Source organism: Anneissia japonica, unplaced genomic scaffold (assembly GCF_011630105.1).
Source record: "Anneissia japonica isolate Jap-2015-1 unplaced genomic scaffold, ASM1163010v1 scaffold401_len1656234_cov178, whole genome shotgun sequence".
In the NCBI taxonomy this organism is placed as follows: Eukaryota; Metazoa; Echinodermata; class Crinoidea; order Comatulida; family Comatulidae; genus Anneissia; species Anneissia japonica.
The window spans coordinates 425,553-438,851 of NW_022745982.1; the positions used below are offsets into that span (position 1 = coordinate 425,553).

Consider the following 13,299-nt stretch of genomic DNA (forward strand, 5'->3'; position numbering starts at 1 on the left):
ATTTAAACTTAAAATTGAATAATTGATGTAACCTTAAATTCATCCTTCTTGATGACACCATCGTGTATATGCTGCTTAACTTCTCGTAGTACGGTTAACATTGCGATGTTGGTTTTACCAGCACCCGTGGGGGCGCTAATCAACAGATTCTCATTGCTGTAATAAGCTGCATCACAAACCACAGACTGGATACGATTCAGGGACCTTGTATTCTTAAATGCTAACTGCACTATCTATGTACAGAAAATAAATCAGTATTGTTTTTAAGTAAAGCAATAAGAATGCATATTTTTGCCTTGAAATTTGTTCTATTTGTAATGTATTTTTGTATTTTTCGCCAAAAGGAATAAAATAAGATTATGTTCTCTCCACAATATCATCAAGATTTTGGTTACAAATATCTGTGATTTGCCCATATATAGGCATGATAACATTACATCACACTCATATATGGGCAAATGTATCTGTCACATAAGAATGCAATAAAAATACACATTGTGGTCTGTCCACACTATAAACATTTTAGTGACAAATATCTGTGATTTGAGCATATCATATGTGGTCCACATTATGCCATTAGCACTTTTTCAAAAACACTGACAGTTTTTACTACAAATCAATAACTCAAAAACTAGGGGTTGGATAAATTAGGTTGAAACGGTTTATTATAGGTTATAAATATAGCTATTGCAAACAATTTACAAAATATTTGTTTGCAATTATGAAAAATATAGGCTATTAGTGTGTTTTCAGTGGGGTTTGAGCTGGGTTATGAGCAGCGGTTTCTTTACGCCATAATTTTTCCTTCACTAGTCCGATCGCTTAGGTGGAAGCGGCAACAGAAAGCAAATTTTCTTGTGATCAGTTTATGTATAGAATTCATCAGATTGAATTTACTTCCGTCATTTTTTAATTATATCAAAGGCTTTCAAGGAGAAAGAAATGCCGGGCTAACGGCTGGTCCAGGGAATTGGCGTGTTCCATTTTCTGAACTGAAGAAAATATGGTACCTGCTATATAAAAGAATTGGTAAAATATGTTTGATAGCGGACATATCTTATTTCTACAGTGTTATACATAAATTGGGAATGTATTTTTATTAGCGTTTCACTAATGATCAATTGTTTAAAAAAAGTACATTTTTATTTACCCTTTTCGTATAATGAAATCGCTCAAAGCTGTAAAGTGCGCTCTATCTGTTAACTTTTGTCTTTTTTACTTGCGCGCAGTATTAAAAATATTTTGTTACATGTTCAAAACAGCCCAAACAAATTGATATGATTTTTTTTCTAACTGTATCAAAACTTGAAGAAGATATGGAGGATGTCTATCCAAGCACACATAATACCAGATTCACATTACTGCCCGCGTTATTTAATTAAACACCAACAGAACGCATACAGCTCCCTGGGGAAATATTCTATAATGTTGCAGCCAGTAAGTGGCAAATTGGCAATCAAATATATCAGGTACCATTCATTACTCCTGGGTACAGGAAGACAATATGGATAAAGTGCCCTGAACCAGAACATAAACCCAGCCAGTTTCAGACTCATGAGCCATGAACTGACAAAATGCCTTACACATTTGCCAGAGGTTTCCACTAGCAAACACTATGTTGCTGTAACCTAAAAATGTTATACCAAGTAAGTTAAAATCCTACATTTTGATTGGTGTATTTACCTCATCTAGATCTGCAATTTTCACTCTATATTGTCCAATGCTTGTTGGTGGTGGCATAGAGGGCGGTATTTGAACTTCTTCATACATTTTATTGCTGTGCTTTTCGTGGCCTTCGGGGAGAATCATCTTTAAAAAAAAAGACATCACATTAACGATAACATGGCAAGTACATGCCAATAAAATCAAATATCAAGTATCATAATAAAATCGATAACAATAATATATAATATTGTTTAAAGGTTTGCATGGCTAAGTAATAATATATGTAACACTTGCGGAACATGACGTAGATAGTTTTGAAAAGAACTGTTGTTTGTTAAAAAATGTCTCAACGTTTCAATTGAGTTGCTTGTTTAGTTTTTCACCAATCAGCAGCTAGTCTTCCAAACATTTCCCTGTTTGGATTGTCTGCAGATATTATTCTCCTGAAGACGATTGAAGCAATTTAATGCGAAACGTTGAGACAGTCTCAACAAACAACAGAACTTTTCAGAACTATCTATGTGGTGTACCACAATTATTAAATATAATATATTCAGGTATACTTTATTCATTCAAATTGACTAACAAGCAGTGAAAGGATGAAACCCTAGTCTTACATTATAAAGAATTAAAATAGCAATAAGCATATACTGAAATACATTTTTTTTTAAATACGAATAAAAAAAATAACAACAGCCTACAACTTATTATTTAAAATTTTGGCAATTGTAACAATAGCTGATCTATATTATATAATCATATTCAAAACAGGTACATGACGCCGAAGTGAACCACTTATATAAGAGAAAGGGGACATGCTGCCTTATGCCTATAAATGGTCCATTTATTATAGTATTAGCACACCTATTCAATTACCTGGTTAAAATTTCTTTGAACTGGTGCAGGAATGAAACTGGCGAAAATCAAAGTACAGTACTGGTCTGTCAATTGTGAGGGGGGAGAGAGAGGGGGTTGGGAGTTAGCCTATTTGGCAGAGCATCTTAGGACCTTGAGCAAATAAAGTATTGTACTGGAAATAACCAATCCAAATAGGGTGTGATTAAGCTCCGATGGCAGGGTGTTGATAACTTGAGCATTTCAGTGTTTTATTGGAATTTTTTAAACATTTTTTTATATCTTAACAGGCAGCTTTTATTTTTATATTTTTATTACTATTCTTTTTGAAAATTAGCGTCATGGTAACAATGATACCTTGGAACCTCCAATAAATGACGATGATGCTTGAGCACTCTTTAGAGAATCAAACACATATGGATAAACATTCTGCTGCGGTGCTGATGAACGTTTAGTAAGCAATGGATTCCGCTTTGCCTCTCGTAATGCACGCTCTCTATTTGAAAAAAAACGAAAGAACAATTTTTATTATCATGCAAATTTATGGCAGTGATAAGACATCAACATGCCCACATATGGGAAAGTTACACATATTTAATTGATATTATTCTACTGATGACGATTGAAGTAACTCAATCGAAACGTCGAGACACTCTCAACAAAAACAACAATTTCTTTTCACAAGTATCTATGTTGTGTAATCCGAGCATTTATTACTATATTTATTACTATTCATTAAAAAACACCATCATCTTGTGTGAATCAATGAATACTATTACCGTATTTATTTGAATAAACACCCCAGGGCTCTTATTGTTGAGAATGGTTTTTGAGGGGCACTTTTATTTGAGGGGGAAGGGATATTTATTCGTGGAAAAAAATAAAAGCTCTGGGCATTTATTCCAAATGTGACTCTGAAAGGGTGTTTATTGAAAGCATGGCATTTTTTGAATAAATATGGTAAATCAATACATATATATTATGTCATACTATAAAATAGTGTATTTACCTTTCGGCTTTTAAATATTGTGGATTAAAATCTTCCTCAACATCTTCTACATTATTTTCAGCATTTTTTCCTCTGCCTTCTTTTCTCGCAATCTTCTTCTCATCTCTGCGTATTTGACGAGACAATGCTTTCTCCTTAGAAGACTGTAAAGATATATACGGAAAATACACCTGTCAGATATTGTAACCAGTAAAGATGGGAAAATTTGAACCAGGTCTCTGCTTGATATGCCAAATGTCTTAAGCATCTAGACCACTGGGATTTTGTGGTAGATTCGAATCCAGTTGGAAGTAATTCCGTCCACTATCTCACTGATATAAAGAGTACTAGCACTGTAGGTACTCACATGGGATCAGTGGTGGCGCCAGCAGGGGGAGGGGGCAGCGGGGGCTCAAGACCCTCACCAGACAGGTCAAGCCCCCGCCACTGCATGGGATAGAGATCAATATGATATGCCCCCATCTTAGGTATTTAAACATGAGAATCTCCAAAGAGATATTTTATATAATTAATGATATTATGTAAAAGATAATGTAAAATTAATAAGTATATAAAAATCAATACATGTAAAAAATATAAACTCTTAGGCCCATATAGTGTCAGCAAATCAACTTATTTGGATGTCTAGTGTTGTCCTTTGTGCAAATGTAGAGTTTACATAGAAAATGAATGAAAATAAAGAAACCAATTTGAATGGATATCATTTTGAAGTATATGAAAGCCTTGTGACAGTTATTGCCCCGAAAACACACACTAAGCTCTCTATCAGGTGTCAGCAGTAGAGAATTAAGGTAATGAGACTCGCTTTAATGAGACGTTGGTGTAATAAGAGCAAAAGTTGAGGCACTAGAATGAGCTGTCTATGATAAGAACGAACATAACATTTAAGTCATGCAGAAGGGAGATAAAGGTGTTATGTATGTACATCAGGAAGCCCCTACTCAGGCCAGAAGCGCTTGTCTACAACCTCTCATGTTTCACAGAGTTAGGTAATATTTATTATCTATGAAATAAGTTTAACATAAATTTAATGACCCGAAGTGGAACATGAGTCTCGCTTGATATGACGTTAAGCAATCTAAACGGTTATTAATTTAGACATGGCTGTAAAAAATTAACCTCTTAAAATCAGATGCAATAAATTTAATAATAATATGGCTATGACTGTGTGCAACAATTTAGTATTTTATAATAGTATGAAATGAAGCATAAAAAAACTCCTTTAACACCCATATTAAATGCATCCTTGGCATTTGTTCAAGTTCGGGGCTGAATGGCAGCCGACCAAGTGCACCTTTTACGTATAATTTTGTTATTAATGTTTTGCTTCCTAAACGTGTTGCTTCCTTGTCTCCCAATATTAATATTTATTACGTTTTAAAGGAAAGGAAGACTAGACGTTTTGTGTAGGTGTGCTCATACTTTTGTAATATCCTTAAAAAACAATCATTTTACCACATTCCAAACCCCTTGTGTGTCTCCTTGTTTGATTGAATTATATTTTTATTTAGTTTTTAATTTCTACAAGAATATTTGTACTAATTTTCTCTTCATGTTGTTTTTTTTTTCTTTCTGAAATTAATGAAATGTTTTTGAATGTTGCAGTGCTATTAAAAAAACCATATCATAATTCAATATATTTTAGGAACAAGAGTAAATGCTTTTTAGAAAAAACATGGTGATGATAATGTTTTTATTGGTTATTAATGATGACAGTGACAATGATAATGATGACAGTGATAATGATTCTAATTATGATAATAACACGAAATATGACAATGACAAAAATGATAACAATAAGTGATGATGATACTGGTGATGAAAATTTGATTAATAATAATCATCATAAATTGAAAATATCATAATTCAATATATTTTAGGAACAAGAGTAAATGCTTTATGGAAAAACATGGTGATGATAATGTTTTTATTGGTTATTAATGATAATGATGACAGTGATAATGATGCTAATGATAACAGTAAATATTATGACGAATATGAAAACAGAGAGTGATGATGATCATTTTATAATAATAATAATAATAATAATAATAATAATAGTTATTAAATTATTAGCAAATCCTTCAAAATCTCTGCACAATCTCTAGATCTAATGAACTATTTTTACCAAATTCACTTGTCAAAAGTGTTGTGTTTTATGATAGCTTCAAACCATGATTTGTTTATTATTCATTCTTGCAAAACCTTGCGTCAACAGAAGTCACAATTACATTTAACACATCCATTGTGAACCACTTATGTCTACTTACTGTTAATATAATATGGGTCAACAAATCAGTCTAAATACATTAATGATTATTAGCATATAGAACCAGATGACACAATCCTCCAAGCAGATTATTATTCATATTGCTAATATGTACATTGTTTTGTAAAACATTTGTCTGAAACGAGATATATAATTTTATCCAGTCTCAAAATGTGTTAACTCCTACTGTATAATCCACAATGGGCCAGGACATGGGCCAGGATGTGGCAACAAGCAGGTTGTTTAAAATATAAAAAGAAATATAAATAAAAAGCAAAAAAAAGTAAATTTTAATAAAAAATAACATAAAAGAGAAAAAAGTACATATATTTTTAAAATTTATATGCAATTATTAACATAAAATATATTACTTAGACTTAATTATGAGATTAAAAGTATGAAATATAAAAAAGCAAAATTTCAAATATTTTTTTTAAATATGTGCGCAATTATTATGTTTTAAAAACTAACCTTAGACCAACTAACCCTTCCTGGCAGAAACTGTTTTTCACAATGTCCTAATCGTGTGATAGCTTATAAAAATTATGTTCAAGGTAAGTGGAAATCTTTCCTGATTTCCTGCTAAGCTTATTGTTAGTATTCATACAAAAAACAACCTGTAATAGTCTGTGTCTATCTAGATAATTGTAAGATAGTCAAAATCTAAATTGCAACATAAATAGTGACTAATAATTGTTATTATTCATGCAAACTTTGACCTGGACCCTGCAATCTGGATAACCAATCCTTCTTACCTGGACTGTTACTTGTGCCCCATAATTTGGTCTCACTGGTATGTCTTCCTTCACAACTAAAAAAGATATATTGAAATAATTATTTTTTATCTAACTATTGAACTAACACCAAATTTAACATTTTAATTATACTTACTTTATATACTGTCGTAAACAAAAATTGATTCATATTATTTCTCCTGACGCAAAAACGACATCGGAAAGCATCGCAGTACATACTGCTACTTGGGGATTGGATTCATCACTAGCCATCAATCGCAAGCTTGGTGGTCGAGTGGTTAAGACACCAGGCTAGTTACATGGAGGTTGTGGGTTCAATTCCCACCCGAATCACCTGCAAGATTTTTTCGCAAGTATTTGGGAACATACTGAACATTCTGCTCAGTACTATAACATGTCAGGAAGGGCAAAAATTCATTCATATTATTTTTCCTGACGTAAAAACAACATGGGATATTATCATTGTCATTGAAGTTAGAATGGAAAAAATTTCCATGCAAAAGAATTAGCAGAAAATCAATTTACAGCCTTTTTTCAGTTCAATATTAAAAAGTTAAAAGTATTTAAAAATTGCACCTCTTTTTGTGAGCATCTCATTGCTTCCTTCGACAATGTGCTTTCTGTTGATGAGCAGATTCTGGATGAATTCAAAGCGTTCAAATCCCAGAAATCCAAAAAGCTGCAATTAGGACACAAATATTGATTAAAGATATAGAGTGCTCAGCTAAAAAAAAAAACTTGTTTACTCTGTATATTTGTAGTAAGTTATTAGTCGTAAATTAAAAATAGAAGAAGAAAATAATTAAAAACCATATATGTATATTTTCAGTGTTATATCTACCTGATATGTCAAATTGTAATTTCTTCTTGATACTGAAATCCATAACAGTAATTCTAAATTTGTTGGTCTTAAAATGATCATATGCATAAATAATAATTTGCATAATTTGCATGGACCCTTAAATTTGCTTATAATAATCAATTAAATAATCCACATTTTTCTTTTCACTCCATTTACTGTATTTATTCCATAGAAAAATAAAACCGAGAAACACAAAATAAAAGAGAGGGGAAAAAACACTCAATTGGCTGGACAGGATTGCCAAAAAGTAAAATAATGACTGCCTAGTGGCTCTCCGATGCCGATGACAACAGTAATTTAGCATCCACAGATTCATTATCAAAAGTTAACAAGATGATAATAATAACAATAATAAAAATAATATTAATAAAAATAGAAAACAGAATGTTGATCTATTTACTAGATAAAATGCGACAAACAAAATGTAAAAATAGCATTGTTGGTTTGCATAAAATAATTTTAAAGTTGAGATAAAATAATCAATGCCAAGAACAAGAACAACTTACAACATCTTGCAGTTCATCATTGGTACTAGATGACTTAAGATCATTTAGGATCTTGGCGCAAAGGTCATCGGCAGTCAGCCCAACTGAAGTAATATCATCACCTCCGAAGAAAAACTTAACCTGCGACCTCAACCACTTTAAGTCATATGCTGATGCGGCAGAAGCCTTGGCTGGTTTCGTAGAATTATTAACATCATATTTCATATCAAAATCAAATCCGATTGGTTCGTCGTCAGATTCTTCTACATTCAATGCAAAATCATGTGTCTGCTGGTCATACGAGAAATGGATGTTCTCACCAAATTCTTTGAGATTATTACATTTTTTTTCAAAGAGGTTCTGTAATATCTTCTCTGGTACATGCTTCACAATCGACTGGACAATGTTGCAAGCTTTGGTTGCTACTGACGCTTGGAAAGGGCCTAGTTTTCTCTTGATAGCTAAAGATTCTTTCTGACTTATTCTTTCGCTGTCCTTCAAGGTTTCGAAAAGAAACACAGCTATACTGTCAACCAGAGTTGTTCCAGCATCAAATCCAACTGACAAAAGACATAATTCACCATGTTAGAAAAACAGTTAAATAGCTTTGTCTCTGTTGAGACCTAAACAAATTTAGAAGATAAATTGATTCTTATAAGTAACCTCCCTCTCCCCAGAGGCAGATCTATAGAAAAATCTTGGTAGGGGGAATCCTATGTGCAAAACACCAAACAGGGGTAAGGGTAGTGTTTCAGATTCTTGTTTAGAAATACTCAACCATAGACACTGATACATGGAATTTAATTTTAAAAACTGCTGTTTTGGAGTACCATGCTTCCCTCTTTCTCCTTTCCTTTCTTCTCATTTTTTCTGGGAGGGGGGAAAAGTCCCTGTGAATCCCCCTGGATTCTGCCCCAGCTCTTGCTTCCACCCCTCCCCTCTCCTTCCCACCTCCCTTAAGGAATCTTGGTAATGGGCCTGGTATATGTCTTGGCCAGGCATATAAACAAGTGCTCTATTATTATTAATACTACAGTATCACCATATCTTTATGATTTTTATAAATATTTTTATCAGTACTGTAATCATTAATTACTATAACTATATAACCTTCTTTAAACTATTAGCAGACAATTGGATATTTTTTCATTTATATAAATTAAACTCCTACCAAACTCCCTGGTGATCTCAGCCAACTCCCTCAAGCCATCAACTACTTCGTGACTAACATTTCTTGTCTTCTCCAAAGATGTCCTCAACTTCTGCCATGTTACACCATCCTCGTATGTGTGCTCGGCCTGGCTTTGCCGTTTAGTCACCAAGTCTACTCCCAATGAATCTGCATAACTTTCCTCAGCCGAAACGGATGAGAATGCACGCAGTGCACCAGTGAGTCTTGGCAAAGGCATTTCTCAATACAAGCACGCTGAAGAGCAAACAAGGAACAATGATTATAAACTATGTTTTGTTATATAATTGCACTTTAAATTCTTACATCTCATTATAATTCTATCATCCTTTGGTAACGTACATTACAAGGAAGGTTTCTACCTTCAAACTATGAGCTTAGCAAACATGATTGCTAAAGCCCTGTGGAACTTGATCTCATTCAGGATCAGTCACTGAATTCAATTGAAAAGGAAAAGTAGATGGCCTTTATTGACAAGGCTTTACTTAATGTGTATACAAGATTTTAACAGATGCCAACAGTAGGCATTATGACCTTCTGCTTAGACCAAAATCGTGTGGGAATGGAAATAGTTCTGGGTCATATTGGGGGACAATGGAAAATCCTTTGTGCTAGATCAAGGAATTGATACAAATTTGGGGAATGCTCGAGTGGAAATTATTCTTTGTGTGCTTAGGTCTGCCTGGAAATACACTTTCACTGAAAATTTACTATAAAATAATACAGTAGGCTGGATAAGATTGTTTTTTTTTTGTAGGTGTGAAAACACCAAACCATAACTTAAGAAAGTTAGAGGACTTATGTCTAGGGTCCATCTGGTATGATTATGAAGGTCCTTTAATGTTGTATAGAATAGTTGGGGTAAAAGCTCAGGCAAAATTTCCGATTTCAATATTCAAGATTCTATTTATTGTCATTTATAGAAATACATTTATGGAATTTGTTTTCCAAGGCTTACACAAAAACATATTGACATAATAATAAAATACAATTAAGCACATTTAAAATAAACGATGATATTGATAACAATGATATTGATCTTAACTAAGAACATTGAAATTATCTAAAGAAATAATTATTATAAAGCTGACATGTATATTGTAGAAATAAATTTTTGAATTCTACCAAACAAACTTGTTTATAGATGTGCAGGCCTAAGCATATATGCCTATTTAATTGTGTTGCCGGAATCATTAATTAATAACGTTATTATATTAAAGTTATAATTAGGGCCGAATTGGGCCTAGAAAGAAAAATATTTTATTTTATTCATTAATAAGAACGGACAAAAAAACAATATTATAAAGGAAAGAATGGGAACAAAACAATTTTGGCCTACGTTAAGCCATGCCCTATCCTAGTTTAGGCCACAAGAAGGTTTAAATGTCTGCTCAAACAGCTGTTCCCAATGTACTCTATTGCACATTCACTCTGGGATTTCCCCGTCCTGAGTATGTAACGCACTTCTTTTCACTAGGCCTAGGCTTAAGTCAGGCCTTCGAGGCCTCCTTATTTTAAAGTACAACACACAGACACATAGCCTAGAACTATAAATATATTTCCACAAAATCTACTGACTTCCAAATTTATTCAGGTTGACAAAAGACAGGAGCTGGATGAGACCACATTTTGGAAATATTTGTATTACTTCTTGTTGTGAAATGTGCGCCGCATCTTGTTTATTTACCGGCCAGCAGCAACTTATAAGTGCGCCACCAACGAAAACAGAGCAACTTGGTTTATCTAGTTTATCTCATACAGATAGTTTTATCTTGAATTACAGTAATAGTGAGGCCTACCAGTACAGACTGACAAAGAGTATTCATTGTCAGTCTATCTTGCAGTCTCAATTATTCATGATGTGCATATTGGTGATAAAAATGGGGCATGGTTAAGTAATCAAATAATGCCACATTATCGTATTTCTATATCACAAACCATAAACGGACGATAAGATTCTGTGTGACGCTAGAGTGGCAGCGAAGCATCACATGTTGATGTGAGAATTGGCGCCATATATCTTAGTTTCAATATGTATATAAACATGTTGTTGACAATATTATCATCTTGATTCAATATGAACATACAGAATGTGTCTCTGCCGCCCAGTTAAATACAGGTTATATACGCGCCCAGTTAAATACAGGTTATATACGCAGGTTAAATACATGGCAAACCATTATATATCATACAGACCTGTCTGTCAAGGGTCTCAAATGGCTTGCTTTAGATGTCTTTGGATTTGCTTTACGGATTGGGTATTTTTTGAAAATTATGCGTGAGGTCACAAACCTTAAGGAAAATAATGTCAAGCGTCAACATAACATACATCTTTACAGTGAATACATAGATACAAAGTACCTTGATGTCCCATTTAGTTTTCTTCAGATTCTGCTGCGGTGGCGTCGAACACGTGACGATCACTAATAGGCCCTACGGGATCGCTAGCACCATAGTCGTGTTTGGATATTTTGTATGCTTGTTTTGAGAATAGCACATTAAAAAAATATAATTTAAGAATATATAAGCCTCGCGTGAGGGCCGCTACATGGCCGGCGGGACAGGGGGGGGGGCAGAAATTTTGGCAGAAAATATATAATGTAGGCCTATATATGCAGATTTCGGAAAGCCTAAGAAATAAATGCAACTTGGAGCAGGAATCCTGACCCTTCCCCCGAAGAAAAAAAAATCTAGACCTACCGGTACCTTTTCAAGACCCGTGAGCTGAAATTTTTTTTGTTACAATAAGAAAATTAGAAGTCGGGAAAGCTCATTTCCCGCCATCTAGGAATAAAAATTTTCTCGGCGGAAGACTCTCGAACGCCCCTTTTAGGGTTCATCGATTCATGGAAAAAACAATACCTAGGCCTAGGCCTAATACCGGTAGACCTATTTACTGTAATAAGAATAAGAAAAATTAACCTGATCATTTTCAAGAGGGGAGAACCTTGCATTTTGAAGAACATTAAAAGACATTTCAGAAGTCGGGGAAGCTCATTTCCCGCCATTTAGAAGCTCACATTTTCCAGAGAGAGAATTCCCCGGACCCCCATTTCTTTTTGCGATTTGTCGATTCATGTAAAAAGAATAGGCCTACGTAGGCCTATGCAATTGTTCCTATTTTTTCCCGGGAAGACAACACCGGACCATTCTTTTTGGGATTTATCGATTCATGTTAAAAGGATACGTATGCAATTACCGTACTCATTTAAGATGTGTATAAGAGACAGGAGTGGCAGCGAAGCATCACATGTTGATGTGAGAATTGGCGCCATATATCTTAGTTTCAATATGTATATAAACATGTTGTTGACAATATTATCATCTTGATTCAATATGAACATACAGAATGTGTCTCTGCCGCCCAGTTAAATACAGGTTATATACGCGCCCAGTTAAATACAGGTTATATACGCAGGTTAAATACATGGCAAACCATTATATATCATACAGACCTGTCTGTCAAGGGTCTCAAATGGCTTGCTTTAGATGTCTTTGGATTTGCTTTACGGATTGGGTATTTTTTGAAAATTATGCGTGAGGTCACAAACCTTAAGGAAAATAATGTCAAGCGTCAACATAACATACATCTTTACAGTGAATACATAGATACAAAGTACCTTGATGTCCCATTTAGTTTTCTTCAGATTCTGCTGCGGTGGCGTCGAACACGTGACGATCACTAATAGGCCCTACGGGATCGCTAGCACCATAGTCGTGTTTGGATATTTTGTATGCTTGTTAAGAATATGTTTGTAATAAATAAAACCATGATGAAAATGCTTATATTTAGTTTCAAACACACGTGTGTGGCCTATACAGTATTATAGATAAGATAAGCCCTATGTCGTATTGTTTACTATATGGGGAGTGGGGCGGGGTGGGTATGGTAAATTACTAACCGGGAAAATAAATACCCACTCTGACCCAATACCCCTGTTACGCGCCTGGTGTTAACGCCAATGTGTTCCCTTGTGCGGGATGTGCCCCCCCCCACCCCCACCTCTGCAGCTGGAAACCTTGTTTTTACAAAATAAATTGATGTAATTTGCTATTATAGGCCTAATCAGTAAATTCCTCATCAACCGATATAACCTGAAACATTCTTGGAATTGACATAACATTACTGATGTCGTACACACCCTTCAGTGTGAAATGTGGCTCTCTTTGCAAGCACATCTAACATCTAAGGAAAGAAGAGCTTAGATTG

General features: G+C 34.2%; 1 protein-coding gene across 2 annotated transcripts in view; it reads right to left on the reverse strand.

Moving 5' to 3' along the window:
* The window catches only part of LOC117120097 (activating signal cointegrator 1 complex subunit 3-like), a 38,962-nt gene extending 28,170 nt beyond the window's left edge, over positions 1 to 10,792 (reverse strand). For both annotated transcript variants that reach the window (XM_033265102.1, XM_033265103.1), the window contains exons 1-9: positions 10,668 to 10,792; positions 9,072 to 9,326; positions 7,922 to 8,460; positions 7,130 to 7,232; positions 6,554 to 6,609; positions 3,530 to 3,672; positions 2,878 to 3,016; positions 1,684 to 1,809; positions 33 to 233 (exon numbers count right to left, since the gene is read on the reverse strand). In XM_033265102.1, coding sequence (XP_033120993.1) covers positions 33 to 233; positions 1,684 to 1,809; positions 2,878 to 3,016; positions 3,530 to 3,672; positions 6,554 to 6,609; positions 7,130 to 7,232; positions 7,922 to 8,460; positions 9,072 to 9,309 — 1,545 coding nt within the window. In that variant the 5' untranslated portion in view covers positions 9,310 to 9,326; positions 10,668 to 10,792. The remainder of the gene's footprint in view (positions 1 to 32; positions 234 to 1,683; positions 1,810 to 2,877; positions 3,017 to 3,529; positions 3,673 to 6,553; positions 6,610 to 7,129; positions 7,233 to 7,921; positions 8,461 to 9,071; positions 9,327 to 10,667) is intronic.
* Between the last annotated feature and the right edge of the window lie 2,507 nt (positions 10,793 to 13,299).